This window comes from Poeciliopsis prolifica, unplaced genomic scaffold (genome assembly GCF_027474105.1).
Source record: "Poeciliopsis prolifica strain line A6 unplaced genomic scaffold, Auburn_PproV2 SCAFFOLD013, whole genome shotgun sequence".
In the NCBI taxonomy this organism is placed as follows: domain Eukaryota; kingdom Metazoa; phylum Chordata; class Actinopteri; order Cyprinodontiformes; family Poeciliidae; genus Poeciliopsis; species Poeciliopsis prolifica.
Window position 1 is genome coordinate 1,460,820 of NW_026562388.1, and position 18,128 is coordinate 1,478,947.

Consider the following 18,128-nt stretch of genomic DNA (forward strand, 5'->3'; position numbering starts at 1 on the left):
AGCTCCCCACGTGTAATTTAATGATACTAGTCAGTGGTGTGTTTTCTTTTAAGTAGAAAACGTAGACTTAACAAAACGTAGTTGGATAATGAGGTAGGGCTGTGTGGGATTTTACAAAGTACAGTAAATAAAGTGTGCGCCAAGGAACACAACACTCTACTTTGGGTTGATGACATCATAGGAGGCATAAGGAGGGCCAGGTGGCATTTGTAAATAGCTACGATGCCCTTATCTTAATAGAATCTGATTATTGGCTTTTTAAGTATGGCCCCGTCCTTTTCTTTATGAAAGTCCAGAGGTGTCACAATTTTATTTAAATTTTTTTTTAAAATCATCAATCATTGAGGTGAACTCATTTAAGTTGTGAAATGAATGTATTAATAACTTATTAACTAGGAGTTTTTATTTTGGATCAGAGAAGAAAGAACTTTGGCCTGAATTGGACTTTATGTGAAAGTTCACCAATCAGATCTCATCAGTAATATGTGTATGTAAATAAAAAAGAATGAGAACCTAACTTGAAATTTTCTTGAATTAATTTCAACTTTTAATAACTTTAATACATTACATTGAACTTCAAAACCACTTCCATGGCACTTTATGTTGCAGAATGTTCCTAAAAACCAATGCAGCTTTCTTAAACAGCGCTCCGCCACTTTGCTCCAGCCATACCAAATACAAGCAAAAATTTTGGAATAAGGAACAGGGAGGCAGGTGACTGGATAGGAAAAAAAAGTAAAAACACACAAGTGCGTACTGAGAAAAACGCTGATCAATCTGCTGGGCGGTATATGACGTGAGAGGAGGGAAGAATGTTTTTGAGAGAGCAGGTTTTATCTGAATTAAATTAATTGCAAGGAAATCAATAGAAAAACAGACCATGACATGGTAAGAGACACCCTGTGATTTTACAAACTGCCTGTCACTTGCAACTATGATGAGACTCATTAAGAGAAGTGCAATACAGGTTTGAATGAAGAATGACAACATTGGCACTTTGAGACTATTCAGTGTTTATTTTGTTATGTAAGCAAGTCAACTTTTCACAATCATGAAAAAGTAAGGCAGCTAATCAAGACGGCACTGCAAGCTTTCTTCACATTTTTTTGGTTCACAATTACATTAGCCATAAACCGCAGCAAAACATCGTAAAGCACACAGGTTACATTAGGATGTTCTCCCATTCGGTCAGCCTGGATGTGTTTGGCAGAGACTTGGCCATCTTTTCCTTTCTCTACAACTGTGTGAGCGTACAGACTTTCAATTTGAAGATTTTAACAATCATACTTAGAAAATCAAAAGTCAAAAAGCTTTTACTGGCTCTAAAAATTTGGTTAGTACAATCTGAGACGAGCGACTAGTTTAAACATTATTTATGAAACGGATATTAAAACAGAATGCTAAAGCATTGAGTGCATCTTAAAAACATTGCTACAGAGTTACTGAAAGGCGCGTGACTTTTTCTTCTTCTTCTTTTTGGGAGCATTTAAGGCAAGGATTGATTTCGTTCCAGACGTTTGATGGGCTGTTTGGACGCAGGTTTGCGCACTCGAGATGTGACGTCAACAAGCAAGCCCACATCATCACCTCTCCACCACCATGCTTAACAGTTACACATCTAAAAGGGATTGTAATCTAGATACTATGAGATGTTAAGTTTGTCATTGTTTTTTTGTTTTTTTATTTTTTATTTTTCGTCAAGAAAACGCTGTTATATCTTTCTTAGATTGACAAAAGCAACAATTACTTCTTTAAGATTACAATTAGCATCTTTCCACTTGGTCACCATGCAAAAACATTTCTAATTGTTTTTAAATAATAATGATTAATGGAGGAGGTCAGACTTTCTGATGACTAGTTATTTAGGCACACTTAAAGGTATGTCCGTACTATGACATACCTTTACCAAGTAAGCAATAAAATATTTTGTCTGATCGTACATTTTGTTTGATTGCACATTTTTTCAGATCAAACAATTTGAAAATTTTTCATGTAAAGTAAATCCAAAGTAAAGTTTAATCAAATTTGGATTGCTTTCCTTTTCCATTCATTGTGGTCTGATCCCGGTGTAGTTCAGCTGATTCTTCTGTCATCTGACCCCTACGCTGCCTGAGCAAGCTAAAATGGGTCTAGGCGACCCCATTCTACAAAGCAGTGATTTTTGGAGTCATTTTTTTGGGAGTTGCTGAAAACCCACTTATTTGTGGGTTTTCAGCCCACAAATAAGTGGACTGAAAACATCCCTTTGTCGGGTACAACTTGACAAATAACCGGTACAAAGACATCCTGCAGCACACAGCACCATTTTGTACCCAAAAGGCAATAAATAAATAAATAAATGAAGTGCCAGAGGGGTGAAAAGACCAGTATTTGATCATTTTCATCTGAGATCACTTAAGCATAAAAGCGCCTGCATTTTTATCATGACTGTAAGAGATGTGCAGCAAAAATTACTCAGCCAAATAAAATAAGGCTCCGGCATACCATACTGAAACTAAGAAATCAGAACATTTTCAGTTACAGAAACTGTTTTTTTTTTATTGTTATTATTTCTTTTTTTAAAAATAAACTCAGCTTCAAAATGAATTAATATAGATGGATCCTCCTTAACTGCAACCTCTAACTGGGCACAGAAAGAACTAAGGCCAGCAGACAGAATGTGACAGAAAATCAGGGGCTTGTTTGGACTGGGCCTCCCAAAGAAAGATATGCAGCAGAGGATGGTCTTTGCCTTGGAGAGGGAGAGCAGCTCTGAGGTTCTGATGTCAGAATAGAGGAGGATGAGGATGATCTGACAGACGCAGCTTGTGGTGCCTGATACCTGCAGACCAAAGAAAACAAAGCTGTCTGTAACTGCAAAAAAAAAACACCACAACGATGCGATACTTATAGGGTTTGTGAGTTGCGCTGACATGCATTAGAAATCGTGACTCATTCTTAGCAATTTAACTGCAATGCTCCCGTGGCTTGCACCAGCATCATGTGTTAATACTGTTTTTGTTTGCAGATTTAAAGGAACCATGTTAATTTAAAGATTAAAAGGTAAAGAGTTCAATTATTACTGCCTCTATGAAGTATTTAAAATGAAATATTCCTCTGTTTTTCTGTCGTTCACTTACCAGGACTGGGATTTCCTGACCCTTGAAGGCGACGCGCCTGATGCACGCACGTTCAGCGACAGATCCGGCAGCAGCCTGGGGGTGAAGGCTCGCTCCAGGCATTCGCCGTTTAGGTTCAAGGTGAACATGGTTGGTGGAGACATGTCTAACTCCAGCAGCATTATGTTTTCTGCCTGTAAGAACAGACGACACTGCTCACAATGCAATTATGACGGGCTGTTTCCGATAATATCAGTGAACAGGACTTTGACACATCAAACCAACATTTTATTGTCGCTTTGGTTTTATATTCCAGGTTGTTTTCCTGTAGAAAGTTTTCTGCAGTCTTACAATTTTTTTCTTCCACTATTACTTATATTTACTTCCATCATTAAAAAAAAAATCAATTCTGAACAGTCTCCTTCTCCCTGCAGAGGAAAAGCATCCCCACAGCATGATGCTAGCACCGCCATGTTTACAGTGGGGATGGGGAGAATCTTATTTCGATTAAAATACGCAGGGGTGGGCTCCGTTCAGGATTTAGATGACTTCTGAAAGCAGTTGGTTGCACTGGTATTTGTTTAGCTTACCGGCATGAGAACCAAGGGGACTCAATGCAAATACATGCCACACTTTTCAGATTTTTAAATACTTTAAACCCATTTATGCAATAACAATATTTTTGCAATGCAATGCATAGCATCTGCATTAAGGCAAAATCAAAATCTGCTGTGCCAGTGCACCAGTTATTTTCCAGATTAATATGAAAAAACAAACAAACAAAAAAGCAATGTTGTGTATAGATTGTTGAGGCCTTCACATTTCACAAACAAGGCTGTTCTGAGCATGATATTGCAGTAGCGTCAGATCATTCTAGTGCTCCTTGTCTGCCATCTGGCCTTGTGGTGTAAATATCTGAGCACTGACCTGGTATCTAAATGGGGTCCCAGTAGCGGTGGCAACAGCCATCTGTGCATATTGGCTGATTGGCCTCTTGTATCCCACAGCAGAAAGAGGCCGACTCTTGACCCGAGTGGGTGTACTGGGAGAACACATCAGAGCAGACGGGGTTAGATTTACATACAGATCCTCTGGAAACAAACGAAAATAATCTGGTGTTGTAATGGCGCACAGATCCTGAAAACAAACACAATTGGAGTTTTGACTGGCATCTTATGATGTTGGAGATGATTTACATTTTTTGCCGCGCGCTTGACACATTTTTTCATTGCCAGGAGAGGCGTAAGCCCACAAGGCTCTGAACTCAACGAGCAGTTCTAAGGGTTATTGCGGTTTTGACTTTTATCACGCTCGATTTATACGCCCTGCATGACTCGGCAGATTCAGCAGATGCAGTGGTACGTGCCGAGGTCGATGCACAATTGATTTACTGACCTCTCTGAAGGAATAACTGGTTGTAGCCACCACTGATCTTCCTCGCCGTCAAACTGCAGCCTGTTCATGATCTTGTTCTTTTCCTCGGGGGGAATAAAATTCTCAATCAGAAGATATCTGTAACACACAAAATAAAATGTCCATCCAAACTGACAAAACTTGTGCAAACGTAATAAAAAAAATAAAAAAAAAAAACCCAATATGGAAAAAAATTATCTAAACATCAGTATTCAAAATTTAGCACCAGTATTTATAATATATCAAGATAATCAAGGCTTGAGTTGCAGACCTTAAAATGAATACAGAGGAGCATAATGCCGACCAATTGCAATGGATGTTATGTTGGGTACAAACAAGTTATTACAGCATATTAAAGTAAAAGTTATGGTTTTAAGTTGAAAGCTCTTAGGTAATTTTTATTATGCCAGCAGTAGGCAACTGTAAGGTGCCTTCATTTAGTATAAATCCTAATATCGAAGGAAGCTAAATACTATTCCCAGAGGTCAAAACTAAAGGAGATGTTTAAGGGTCTTTTATTGTTTTACAACATTCAATCGGTCAATAAATGTATTGATTTTTACACAGCCACTTGCAAGCTATAAGTTTTCCGCGCCATGCATATGGAACAGATTTTGCCCACTGCACACATGCAGGCCAAAGATCTGTAAAGTGCAAAAGTATCAAAAGTCATCATGTCTTACTTGTACTTGAGTTCTCTGGTTAGTTCTTCCTGAGTCTCTTCCAGTTCCTGTCGGATTGTGATGTGCTCGTCAAAGATGTCTTTCATCTCTCCCCTCAGCAGCTGGAGTTTAGCAAACAGCTGCAGAAAATGGATAGAAACATTTCTATGAGCTATCATCAAGCAAAACAAACTGGATTTGAACTTCGGCTGCAGCACATTTTTCAGTGCCTACAACTACTCAAATAACGGGCAACTTCTTTAGAGATTGTGCCACTGTGCACACGAGAGAGAGAGTCACCCCACCCTCTTCAGCTTCTTTGTCTTGTGTTCCACCTCCTGCTGCAGGGAGGAGAACGTCTCTCTGATTTCCAAGGTCTCTTCATCTCGCAACATCATCTGCTGCTGGATCTCTCTCTCTCTTCTTATCTGCGAACCGAGCGATCGAGATTAAATGCAAACAATCGAGATACAATCGAAACGAAAGTTATGCGACATGCCAGGATGCAGCAAGGGGTGTGTTTCTATTTGAGCAATGTTCACCTGTTCTGCTATTTCTTGTCTTTTCTGCTCCAGTATTTTCTGCTGCTCATTGGTGTGATCAATGATAGTCTTTCCACCGACCAACAGCTTGCTCTCCATGGCCTGCGAACAAAAACACAGTGAATTATTCATGCTCGTTCCTTTTGATTAACTCGTGTCTCATTTATCAGCTTAATCAAACACCTTGTATTTCTCGATGATTTTCTCCACCGCATCTTGATCCCACTGCACGTCCCCCAGACTTCTTCTGTACAGATTTAGGTTCCTTAGTTTCTCACTGCCACCCTGGCAGGTCAGAATCTTGGCACTGTCACCTCCCTCAATCAGGCAACGCTTCCCGTCTTCTTCTGCCTCCTCGGCCGCCTTCCACACGTCTCCATCCTTCTCGCAAAGGATGTCCTCCTCCATACCCGCCAGGCTTTTGCTCAGTCTCTTGCTGTCTCTCCTCCTCCGGCGCCTCTCCTTTGCCAGCATCCCCTGCTCCTCCAGCTGAGCCTTCAGGCGCGCGATCTCCTCCTGGAACTCCCTCAGCAGGGCATCTTTGGGGTCCTCATTAATACGAGGCTTGTTCTTTATCCTCTTGGCTCTGCTGGCGTACCTCAGGGTCGCCAGGGTTTCGTCGAAGTTCTTGTGAGCGGGCCCCACTGTTGCAATCATGACCGTCTTTGCGTTGCCACCCAAAGAGTCTTGAAGCAGGCGGGTCAGCTTGGAGTCTCTGTACGGGACGTGGGTGCTCTTCCCATCCACCAGGGCTGAGATGACGTTCCCCAGTGCGGAGAGGGACAGGTTGATCTTGGCCGCCTCCTTCAGACGCTTCCCCTTGGCACCCGTCTTGCTCTGGCGCTCGCTTCCAGCCAAGTCAACCATGTTGAGCTTTCCAACGCGGATGTGGTCCTCGCCGTCTGGGCCTCTTTCGCTACATTCTACAGTCACAAGGAAAATGGCGTGGGACCTGGAGCTGCGCTCGTTCATGTTGGTGAAGCCCACCGACCTGGACTGGTTTCCAATGTTCATGACGTGCTCGATCTCGGTGGTGTTCTTCGTCACCACCGAAGACAAGTCCTTCACGTAAACCCCACAGTCTGGATTCTCTTTGAGCTCCAGCTTCTTGTTGTTGTCCTTGCACAGGAGATCCCGGATCTCCTCCTGGTAGATCTCAAGATAGGACGACCTCACCAGATACTTCTGGTTCTGGCTTCTGGATATCTGGGTGAAGATGTGCTCGAACGAATTCGGGATGACGCCCCTCTTCTCCGGGTCCTTGGACACCCCCTGCATGGTGTGGGTTTTGCCTGTCCCGGTTTGCCCATAGGCGAAGATGGTGCCGTTGAAGCCGTGGAGCACAGACTCCACCAGAGGTCTCACGGCATCGTCGTAGACGTCCCTTTGCTTCGAGTTCCAGCCGTACACCGAGTCAAACGTGAAGACTTTCATCGGCTCGTCAGGCGGCGCCTTTGGGTTCCGGATGGTGATCTGCCCCAGCCTGTCATCCACCTCCAGGATGTTCTCACACCCCCCAGCCTCCTCTCTCCTGCTGAGCGGCCGGCAGCGGACCACCACCCTGATCGCCTCGCAGTGTTTGCCCGCAGACATGTTTCTCTCTCTCTCTGATCATCGACTGTTCATGCCGCTGATGCCCCTCACCGAGTTTACATCGCCGGTCTCTGGAACCGAGGCAGTCGCTCCTCTCCTCCACGCAGGTGCGGCGGCGATGACAGCAGCAAAAACAACCGACAGACACGCCCCGTCTAAGGCAGCCCCGGGCCGCTTCTCATCTCCTCCGGCCCGGGCATCTTCCCGGGAAGCAAGCGACGGAAGGGGATGTGTGATCAGGACGCTGCTGAAGGGAAAACAGCCTCTCATCCGGCTACTCCCACGCCCCGACCACGCAGCATCCCGGCTGCACACACCCTGCTCTGCGGACAATGGAGACCAGACATGTGACCCGGCGCGACGAATTGGATTTGAGCGAGATTTTGTCACGATCACATTGTGGAAATGACACATCTTTCGAGAAAAAAAACAAAACAAACAAAAAAAAGTAATTGTAATTGATCATTACAACAGATCAAACAACTTGCACTGATCAACTAAGCAAATACCTCAAGAGTTTTATTAAGGAATTCCGATTGTGAAGTGAAAATAGCTTCATAAATCAATTTTTTCACTCTTCTGTTAGTCAATATAGAGATGCTTTGTTATGCTTGGCCACAACAAGTCATTGGTGAGGTCACGCAGCTTTTGTTTCCAAAAGAATATTAATGGGAAATTTAGTGGAATGAAAAACAGTAAGGAAGGCACACAGGCGTACAATCTACAGTACAAAAATACATTTTGAAATGAATTACTAGATTATTTTTGCTATATTTAATTTGAAATGTACCTGATCGGCAATCCCTTTGCATAATAATTATTGACTGTTTTGAAGAGTTAGCTGATTTATAAAGTAAATCCAGATTTATATTCCACTTAAAACAAATGACCAACACTCAGAAAGGCTTGCAAAGTTCAGGTTATGAATTGTAATAATCGTTCTTCAGAATTGGCGTTGTTCCATATGTAGCTAGCTTCAAATTGATCTGTTGTGGGTAAAAAGCAAGTCTCCTCCACTGAAGGAAACCATCTTTAGGTTTGTTTACGTCCGTTAGTGAGAAGCTCTTCTTTAACCCCGAGAAACGTCTGTACAAAAAATAAACTTCATATGCAAAACCAAAGGCTAATCAATAACATTTTTATTGTAGCTTCACATTTACATATTTCTCCATACCAAGCAAGGAAACCTTTAATGTACAAAGAAAACAAGACACTTGCTGAATCATTATGTACCTCAACATTCATGAATATTAAAGTCATTTGGCAGCATCAAGTGCTTCTTCTTTGCAAATGTCTTTACAGATGCAATGTGTAAATAACTGATGTCCATATGCCCCTTAATCTATACATCAAATGAACATTCATGTAATGTAAAAAAAATTAAAACAGCCTTCCACCGTTGCCGTCATTATGCACACTCTCGCCAGTTTGTTAGGCACACCAACCTAAAATATATGCAATCTGTGGGTTTTCACTTCAGTCAACACAAAAGTGAAAAATCCGAACTGTCATGAAAGTTAGGAATTATTGCATCAGACAGCATCAGTTTAGGTTAGCTGCACCTAATAACCGGTCAAAGTGTACCGTCAGCATGTTTACCCTCCTCACTAATCGATGTTAGGCACATTGTAAGTGACAAACTGGAGTTTTTCAGGAGCTACTGGCAAGTCGGTCACTTGTGAAATTTCCTGCTGGAATCCTTCGCGTGATCCAGCAGGAGTTGGCATGGAGTGAACTGATTCCCGTACACTTCTTCAAATTTCCTCATCTTGTCCACCAGGTTGTCGGCACCGAACGTGTCTACGAAGCGGAAAGGTCCTGGAAGCGTCGGAGAGGGGACATTTTTCAAAACTCGTAAACACGATCAAGGATTGTGTAAGTTTCACCGGGGACAGGTTGACTGACCGCCGAGACAGGGGGGAATCCCAGTCCGAACACAGCGCCGATGTCTCCCTCCAGCGGGCTGTTCAAGATGCCCTCTTGCAGACACAGCACCGCCTCGTTGACGAATCGAGAAACGAGTCTGTACTGCACATCGGAGTCCGACGAACTGCAAAGCATTCACAAGCAAAACAACTTTATCGGCAAGAGTCTAAAAAACAACCCACAGACGATCTCACAGCATCATTATTAGATCATATCTGACCTCTAGCTAGCAACAGGATAATAGTGGCTTTGGTTTTGTAAAAAGATGCAGGTTAAGTAGTAAAGCTACATGGAACCAGCTCCTTAAATTAGCAATAAGTAGTAAAATGTTTATTGAAACTTAACATTTATTTAGTGCTTTTTCAGTGCAAATTGATAACATGATAGGCAACTTCAGTAAACAACATAATGAAATTAAGAATAAGTTTGGATTTACTATGGATTTTCTGTAATCTGAAAACTTTCCCCAGAAGAAGTTTAAATACATTCATACATTCTTAAAATACCACATAGAAAGTTGCTAATTTGTGTGGCCTTGAAAAATATTTCAACTTAATTCTGACTGAATGTTTATTTTCGCTTTCATTGGCAGAATGGGTTTTTAGTTTCAAATAGCCGGCTTCCTGGCACAGACCTCGCTTTCAAACATGCAACAGAAATTTTCAGTCAGAGTTAAGTTGGGGGGTTTGTAAGAGGCTTAATGTCAGCCCGCTTTATCCATTTGAAAACAAAATTGAATGCATGTTGTAACCAGATTTAAACACTGGAGACAAACTGTGACCTTTAGATTAAATAACATTGGTTATAACAATCAGAAAGAATTTAGGAACAACAGCTTAATTGACAAGCAAATAAAATAGTTCAAATGCTCAATTAAAAACCTACAATCATAATAACAGGTGACTATTATTATACAAGGCGAGTATCTACATTTCTCACAAGCACCACATGTTTATTTAGTGAAAGACTAAAGAGGTTATTTTCCATTTGTTGCATGTAAAATAGTTTCATTATGACTTACACGGCTGGGTTTGGTGTGATTTTGAATTGCTCCAGAATGTCTCCGACCTCTGGGTTGACATCTTTGCCTTTGCGGCCTGGATGGTAGATGTAGCAGCCTTTTCCTGATTTCCGTCCTTCAGAGTTAACATTTATTTCAAAAGTGAGCGAAAAGGAGCAATGGGTGCATTTACAAATCAAAACTGAAACAATAACCTCCCCCCCCGTACCTTTAAATCCCATATCCACCATGGTCCTTAAAACCTCCACATTTCCGCCACCAAAGCGGGAGCCAAACGCTTTGCCAAGATCCTCGGCCACGTGAGCCGCGACATCGATGCCGACTTCATCGGCCAGCGTGGCGGCGCCCACAGGGAACCCGAAGCTTGTTGTGAGTCCATCCAGCTTCTTGGGGTCGACGCCTTCCTGCGTGCAAAAAGCACGCAAAACAGTTAAATAAATTCTCAATGAGATTCTGCGGCGTCCGTGAAGAGAAACATTACAGCTGGATTTTGCAGCAACGACTAACCTGAAGTACTCTCACTGCTTCAGCCAGCATAGGTGCCAGACACCTGGTTGTGTAGAACCCAGGTCCGTCCTGAGAAGAAATTAAGAGTCATAGTTCTTGAGAATATAAACAAACAATATATATTTTTTAATCACATTTCCTTTGTCCTCCCCCAATTCATTTTCAGGTTAAGTTTTCAAACATTTCCAGAACCACCAATGCAATCTAAAGGGGATAGTTTCAATTCAGTATTACATGACATCATTTATCACTATGATTAATAATGTCTTAATGAAAATATTCTACAAAAGTAAAGCTAAAATATGACATTTTATGTTTTAAAAATTCTGTCACAATATTGTCTGGTATGTGAACTAAACACAAATTTAACAAAAAAAGTCCCCCAATTTTAATAACTAATGTATAATTGCCAATACACAGATCGATGACTCATTGAGCCATTAGCAACAATAAAACTCTTTGCGTTGAACAAATCGGTTTGTGTTAAGTTAAATGACCTTCCTGATAAAATCAAATATTTAAACGCGACCTAAATAATCACTCGACTTTCGGTAAGGAGTCTTTTCTCACAAAACTTCGCTACAACTTCATTACCAAACCGAGCAGTTTGAGTTTCAAGCTCTTTCCAAACCTTGAAAACACCTGACTGAATTTACAGGATTTCCAGCACCCTGTTTAATATCGAAAGAAACAGAAGACAGACAGAGCCCTAAAACTCACGCCGACGACTATGATGACTTTGCCCTGCTTCAGGCCGACCGCCACAGCGGACGCCGTCGTGTCCTTTGAGGTCTTATCAGTGGTTATAATCTCCAGGAGCTGCATCTTGTCCACCGGAGAGAAGTAGTGCATTCCAACCACCTGAGGGTCGAGACAGTTATTCAGCTTTTCTTCTTGCAAATAATATGTTTTTTTCAGTTAGTATTCACAACATTTCCAAGATCCAACCTTATCTGGTCTCTTGCTGGCAGCAGCAATGTCCTTGATGGGGAGAGCGGAGGTGTTGCTTGCGAATATACAGTGAGGGGGGATAACCTGCCGGCAGATGTGGATAGGATTGACTGAAATGTTGCTGGATTCTTACCAGAAAGTGTTTCAAAAAGAAAAAAGTAACATCTCAGCAAGTGAATATACTTACGGCTTCAACTTCCTTCAGGACGACATGCTTGATGTTGATGTCCTCAAACACGGCTTCAATAACCATGTCGGCTTTTTCAAACCCTTTGTAATCCAGCTGACCGGTCAGGTTGGACATTATGGAGTCCCTCTCAAAGGAGGTGATGCTCTTCTTCTTGGTCTTATCGTTGAGCCTGGTTTAAATATATATATATATATAAAAAACTTAATAGCATTTAATAACATTCAAAATTGCTACAAAGTTGCAGAAATCAGATGAGCTTTTGAGCCTCCTGACATGACATTTGCACCGACCCTTTGAAAACCTGCTGCTCTCCTCTGGACAGTCCTTCCACAGTGGTGTCCTTGAGGATTGTATTGATGCCTTTATCCACGGTCACCTGGGCGATGCCTGCTCCCATCAGACCTGCTCCCAAAATGGCAAGAGTTCTGGGAACCAACAGGAAACAGGTCACCTTTTACTACAAATAGTTTTGTCATCACCAGCAACCGTCCCAAATTAAAGACACGCACTTCACCGGTCTCGCCGGGGTTCCGAAGCGATTCTTCTTGCACGCTACTTGACCGTGATACAGGCCGATCAGTGCGGCTGATTCTGGGGTTTGTGCCAACTGACCAAAGTTCTGGGGCAAATGAAGAGATGTGATGCTCAGTAAAACGAAACCAATGTCCAAATGATGCAAGAAAAAAAAAAACACTTTACCACAGACTCTGCCAAGTATCCAGCGATGGGGCCCTCTTCCACTCCAGTCTTCACACACTGGAGATAAAGATAAAAAAAAATACTGATTTTTCTTCTTTTCTTTTAAAGTCTGCTTACTGTAAAGAAAAACAGTTTTTGATGACAATTGGGCAAACTGCAAACAAAACATTATGTTTAAATGTCAAACACGGTAGTAATTGTCTTTATCCCAAAATACCACCAAGAGTAACACTTAGAAAAAGTTTTTTGTTTGTTAAAACAGTCACTATTTTTTACAGTATAGTATGAGACAGAAAAAAATAAAGTAAATAAAATCAAACTCCTCCACCTTCTCCCGATGAACCTGCAGGCAACTTCAGAAATATACAGTGAGCTCAATCTTTTCTCAGATTACCTGTCTCAGATTATGCAGTCACAACATAGTGGCAGCTTTAATAAATATTTTAAAAACATATTTTTGCAAAAGCTCCACACTGCAGCTTTAACTGTGGAGTGGGATGACGAGATCCCTCTGTCTTTCTGAATTTGGAAGAAAAAAAAAAACCCTACATCTTCTGCGGTGCCTGTTTTCAAGAATGTACAAAATGAAGGTTTTCTCCAGTAGCGCTATTTTAGCTAATGGCTAAAAAACGTCTTCATCTCACAACCTGAAGGATTTTACTGCAATGCGGGATAGACGAGCAGCGCTGTAATTCTCATTTAATCTTACAAGAAATGTACTGCACTGTTTGGTTATATGTTCAGTTTATGCAGGAAGTAAAAACATTTTGAACTATGATAATTACAGCTTTTTAAAAACAAATCAAAAAACAACCAGAATCAATAGAAATATGCATCAGGTTGTCAGAATTTTACAGATTCAGTTTTTTTTTTTAAATGGTCAAATGATTGATGCCTTTTTCATTAAATTCAATTTTTTACCATTTGTCAAAATTGACACAAATTTAAAGATATTTATGTGGATTCAAAGACGAAGCAGACTGTTGGGACTGAGCTGTGTTTTACTTACTTCAATGATCTTCAGCGGTGCTGGATAAAGTCCTTTGCTCTGCTTCATGACTTTATTGCGGACAGTTTCAAAAACTTTATTTCGTACAAACTCAAAGCTCATCACGTATTCTTCGATTCCTGTGGACGGAGACGAATAATTCCATTTGTGATGAAAGAAAACATCAGATTTAAAACACCAAATGAAAGGAAAAAGAACTTACTCTTCATCATGTTTTTCTTTTGCTGAATAGAGATGCTCTTGTTGGCAATCCCTCTGGCATATTCAATAGCAACTTCTTCCAAGTACTCCATTGTTCTCTCCTCTGGACTTTTCAGCCCAGGCCCTGAAGCATGAGCAAAAAAGTAAATCATCTTTCCAACTCAGGGATGGAAAGGAAAAGGCAATATCTTACAAAACCTAAAGTCAGTAAAGCGTTCAAAACTTCAGAGAGAAAAAAATAAAAAAGTGTATAAAAACAGACTTTTACCTAGTGGGTCAACAAGCTGGTGGACAAGCCCCATCTTCTTGGCTTTATCTGGTCTGATGTTTCTTCCTGTTAGCATCATGTCAAAGGCACTTGGAAGCCCAAGCTAAAGGTCAACAACAACAGCAGACATTTACTAACTGGTGAGCCAGTTTTTGTTTCTTAAACACTTCTAAACAACTAGAGAAAAATCATCACACTTGGGACGTTTTGGGGTCTTTTTTTTTTATTAGATACAAACATTTTACTTGTTGAAAATGATTATGTCTGCTGGGCCTCCAGCAAGAGGAGAGGCAGCCGATCTGGGTTTTCAGACACAATTTAGATGTTTTCACCCTTTATATCGTCATTCTTAGTGAAAGAGATTACTAGACCTTTCAGTTCCCTCAATGAGTGTCTGAAGGAGGAATATATGAGTTTTTCTGACCATCAGGGAAAATGGATACTAGTTTATTATCCAGTTTTGGACTGTGACTCAGAGCTTATGCCTATTCCTAGATATTTGAATATGTATCTGGAACACAACAATACTGGTTGGGAAGTTTCTAACAATATCCAAATCTCGAATAAGCATGTATTCCATTTTTTTGTTCATTTTAATTATAATTTTTTCCAATATCCCAGTATTAAAATGACTTCAAAGAAAAATTTAAAGTAAAAAAAATATATTTATATGACAGAAAATGATGTTGTGAAAAACAAAGTAGCATTTCTGGACTCTGTTTAACCTTAGAGCTCTAAAACATTCAGCACTTCACTGAAAATGAAAATGACCGAATTCTGAATACAGTAAATGTGTAAATGTTGATGAAAGTAAATGTGCTTATGAGGTGATAAGATGCCCACGAAATGAACATTTAATGCAAATCAGACTTTGGAAAACCTTTCCAATACAAACCATTTTGGGGAGCCTCTGTGTGCCACCAGCTCCAGGCAGAAGGCCCAGCATGACTTCAGGAGTACCAAGAACCGTCTTCTTGCTTTTTGTTGCAATTCGATATTGACAGGCAATGGCAAACTAAAGTAGAAAAGATGACAGCATTACAATCCATCCTCCCGAGCAATAGCTTTAAGGTTTAAAAGTTACGTTTCCTACCTCCAGGCCTCCTCCTAAACAAGAACCATTGATAGCAGCAACAATGGGTTTAGGAGATCGTTCAATCCGTTCAAACATCTGCTGTCCTGCCTGAGAGAGTTTGATTACCTCCTCCGCATTGCTGCAGGCCTGGATCATACTAAAAGGAAAACAAAGTTGTTTTTTTAAAGCAATATATTCAAAAGAACATACTGCTTAAGACTCAATTTGATGTTTTACTTATCAAGAACGGATCACAAAGCATTGTGGGAGGGGTTTTCTATCAAGAAGGACAAGTTCAGAGACAATTTTTCATAACTGTTATATTTAAGAACATTATTGACCGCTGGAGACTTACTTAATATCAGCTCCTGCAATGAAGGATCCTGGCTTCGAGGAGATGAGAACAGCACTTTTCACAGCATCGTTGGCCCACACTTCATTCATGACCTCCGTCATCTCGTTTTGCATCTGAACTGACAGTGTGTTAACCTGCAAGTCGACATGGAAACCGACAAAAGTCACATTTTGTCTGCATAATTCAGATACGTGCAGTTGTTAAATTTAAATCGGAACGAGTTCGCACCTTGGAGTTTGGGTCGTTGATCCGAATGACGGCGACGTCATCCTTGACTTCGTAGTTGACGTGTGTTCGGGCTGAAATCAGACAAGCAGGAGCACATTTGTTTCAATGTAATCGAGGGGGAAATTATTCACATATTCTGTGTGTAAAGAAAATAAATTACCAAGCATGGCAGGAGCTACTGAGAAGGTGCGGAAAGTATTGCCTGAGAAGGGAAACAGTGGAACTGGAACATTATTACAATTGCATAAAGAAAAAAAAAGTATTCAAGAAGAATTTCTGTTTTGTTTCATGCCACAAAATTCTCAGTTTATGATGTTAAATTATGTAAACATATAGTCGTTGGAAGTTATAAGAAGAAAATACATTAATAAATCATTATTAATGTTTAATGTTGCGGTCAATATTTAATCCACTACTCATAAGATGAAGCAGTTATCCAAGAAAATTTGCAGAAAGTTTTCTAGCAGTTATTTCTAAAATTATAGAAATAATGCAATTTTTCTAAATTGAAAAGTAGGTTAGACATCACAATTCTTCATGTTTTATTGTGAACTGAACGGAACAGATTAACCCAGAATGTCAGACCTTAAAATGCTGCAATTTTCTTAGTTCTGCACCTAAACACGATAAATATAAACTAAATATAAACTAAGATGGCAAACTAAAGTAGAAAAGATGACAGTATTACAATCCATCCTCCCGATGGATTGTAATACTAAGATAAATATAAACTAAGATGTTTATATTTATCGGCTCTTTCAATCAAAACTGCTTTGAAAACTCAATGAAACGCCCTCCAGTTTCACGTTTTATATCTGATCTGTCCCTGTGCTGTTTTTCCTCTAGTTTTATATTTAATGACTTTATATAGATGTATAGTCTGTGCAGGAGACACTGAGATTTAACTGTCTTGACCTCGTCGTGGCCGTGCTATGTGAGAATGACCCTTCACCTAGATTCTCCGCCTACCAGACACAGTGACAGAGGCCATCACAATGGCGAATGAATGGCACAGTGCTTCAAATTCAGCTCCAAACTATCCAGACTTAATTGCCAACGGCATTGCGTTACAGCTTTAAACAAAATGATGTCATTCGACTATTCTTTTCGTAAACGGATGCAATCACACCATTGATTCCCTAGCATTGAGCTAGCTAGCATTGCTAGTTGACTCAAAATTCTGCAGCCTCAAATAAAAATGTTATAAAGAGAAAATCATATCTGCAAGAAGTGTCTGTGTAGATTCTCATAAAGATATGCGTTGGGCTATCAAAACGATCGTGTCGTGACATGCAGCTCCACATATTTGATGTGAGCTAGCTAGCAGCTAGCCAAACAGGCTAATTACTCGACAGGGACACTCTAGCTGAGCCCGGTGTTTAGAATATAACTCTTCGCACAGTTTTTGTTTCCGTTAGAGATCAACACTGAAAAAAAGGTGTACTCCACCTGAGAGAAGACCATATCGTCTGGCTGACAATCTTGAGAGAACACCAAGAGCTCGAACACCAGCCATGTTGGGAGCGGAGGTCAGTTTGAGGAGCTACTGAGCGCTGCTAACAGGACTCGCTCACTGTCAGATAACCATTACTCTACTTCCGGAGACGGAGCCATCGGACAAGAAGCTGATTGGCTGTTGTTGAAACCCCGCATCTCGTTGGTCGAGTTCATAACCTCGTAGTTTATTGGATGTTGTTCAGCTTGATTTTTCACCATGGGATTTTTCTAAATTCCCAGTTTAAATACCTCTTAAATTAATTAGAGCTGTCATTTTGCTGCTCTTGACATTGCGTTGTTTTCAAAACCTGTATTTACTTTATCTATCTATTTTTCATTTTTGTAGTTATTTCAAGCTTGCTATTGTCTTAAGAAAAGGTCAATTATTTACAACTTAAATGAATAATATATAAATATAAAAACACATATCTGTATATTTTATTTTTGATACCGTTTGATTGCAATGACATATCAAAAAATGCCATCCAAATAATTGTATTTTCAATATTATGCCACATGATGGAGGCAGAATCCAGATTGAGTTCTCTTTCAAAAAATTATCCCAATGTAAAGCTTGAAATAGCAATAAGTTTTAGGTTTATATAAAGTGCTGTATTTTTGTTATTACAAGTTTTTTTTAGATTAAAAAACGTTATTTATTTGGCTACAGAGTAGCAATTCATCAGTAGTTTGCAGGAGTCTGTAGAAACAGATTCAGCTCTACATCATGCTATACCAGCATATTCAATAAATCTTAATGTTAGGATTTGCCATTGTTAGGTATATTTAATGCGCTTGTTAATCAATGAACAAAGCTGTCTAGTTTCGCAACAAATCTACCTTTCTGAATGTGATAAGTGGCTTTTGACTGAGTTTGATTTCATGGTCTGATT

At 40.3% G+C, this 18,128-nt stretch overlaps 2 protein-coding genes across 4 annotated transcripts; both read right to left on the reverse strand.

The window, feature by feature from the left end:
• Positions 1-993: 993 nt before the first annotated feature.
• Positions 994-7,668, reverse strand: kif3cb (kinesin family member 3Cb). Its single transcript, XM_055038624.1, has 8 exons — positions 5,899-7,668; positions 5,716-5,817; positions 5,479-5,601; positions 5,195-5,313; positions 4,494-4,610; positions 4,026-4,140; positions 3,120-3,292; positions 994-2,821 (listed from the first exon to the last, which is right to left on the reverse strand). The coding sequence occupies exons 1-8, from the start codon at positions 7,306-7,308 to the stop codon at positions 2,671-2,673; spliced, it is 2,310 nt and encodes a 769-aa protein (XP_054894599.1). The 5' UTR covers positions 7,309-7,668; the 3' UTR covers positions 994-2,670.
• A 764-nt stretch (positions 7,669-8,432) lies between these two features.
• hadhab (hydroxyacyl-CoA dehydrogenase trifunctional multienzyme complex subunit alpha b) lies at positions 8,433-17,329 on the reverse strand. Of its 3 annotated transcripts, none has more exons than XM_055038627.1 (20): positions 17,188-17,329; positions 15,899-15,940; positions 15,739-15,809; positions 15,511-15,644; positions 15,174-15,312; positions 14,976-15,095; positions 14,081-14,183; positions 13,814-13,936; positions 13,612-13,730; positions 12,603-12,659; positions 12,413-12,522; positions 12,194-12,328; positions 11,901-12,072; positions 11,711-11,797; positions 11,483-11,623; positions 10,763-10,831; positions 10,464-10,659; positions 10,256-10,370; positions 9,195-9,358; positions 8,433-9,126 (listed from the first exon to the last, which is right to left on the reverse strand). In XM_055038627.1, exons 1-20 carry the CDS (start codon positions 17,252-17,254, stop codon positions 8,981-8,983), a joined length of 2,310 nt encoding a protein of 769 aa, XP_054894602.1. In that variant the 5' UTR covers positions 17,255-17,329; the 3' UTR covers positions 8,433-8,980. The 3 variants fall into 3 exon arrangements, with proteins under 3 accessions (XP_054894602.1, XP_054894600.1, XP_054894601.1); XM_055038625.1 differs by having other exon boundaries at positions 9,214-9,358; positions 17,188-17,327; XM_055038626.1 differs by lacking the exon at positions 15,899-15,940 and having other exon boundaries at positions 9,214-9,358; positions 17,188-17,328.
• Between the last annotated feature and the right edge of the window lie 799 nt (positions 17,330-18,128).

What these genes read in the sequence shown, in the direction of transcription:
- kif3cb (XM_055038624.1), bottom strand. Translation starts at nt 7,308, where the DNA reads ATGTCTGCGGGCAAACACTGCGAGGCGATCAGGGTGGTGGTCCGCTGC. An exon ending in AGACAAAGAAGCTGAAGAGG is followed by an intron (nt 5,314 to 5,478) that starts GTGGGGTGACTC and finishes CATTTTCTGCAG; the next exon opens with CTGTTTGCTAAACTCCAGCT. An exon ending in CCAGTTATTCCTTCAGAGAG is followed by an intron (nt 4,141 to 4,493) that starts GTCAGTAAATCA and finishes GTGTTCTCCCAG; the next exon opens with TACACCCACTCGGGTCAAGA.
- hadhab (XM_055038627.1), bottom strand. Translation starts at nt 17,254, where the DNA reads ATGGCTGGTGTTCGAGCTCTTGGTGTTCTCTCAAGATTGTCAGCCAGA. An exon ending in ATTGCAGGAGCTGATATTAA is followed by an intron (nt 15,313 to 15,510) that starts GTAAGTCTCCAG and finishes TTTTCCTTTTAG; the next exon opens with TATGATCCAGGCCTGCAGCA. An exon ending in GTTTAGGAGGAGGCCTGGAG is followed by an intron (nt 15,096 to 15,173) that starts GTAGGAAACGTA and finishes TTTCTACTTTAG; the next exon opens with TTTGCCATTGCCTGTCAATA.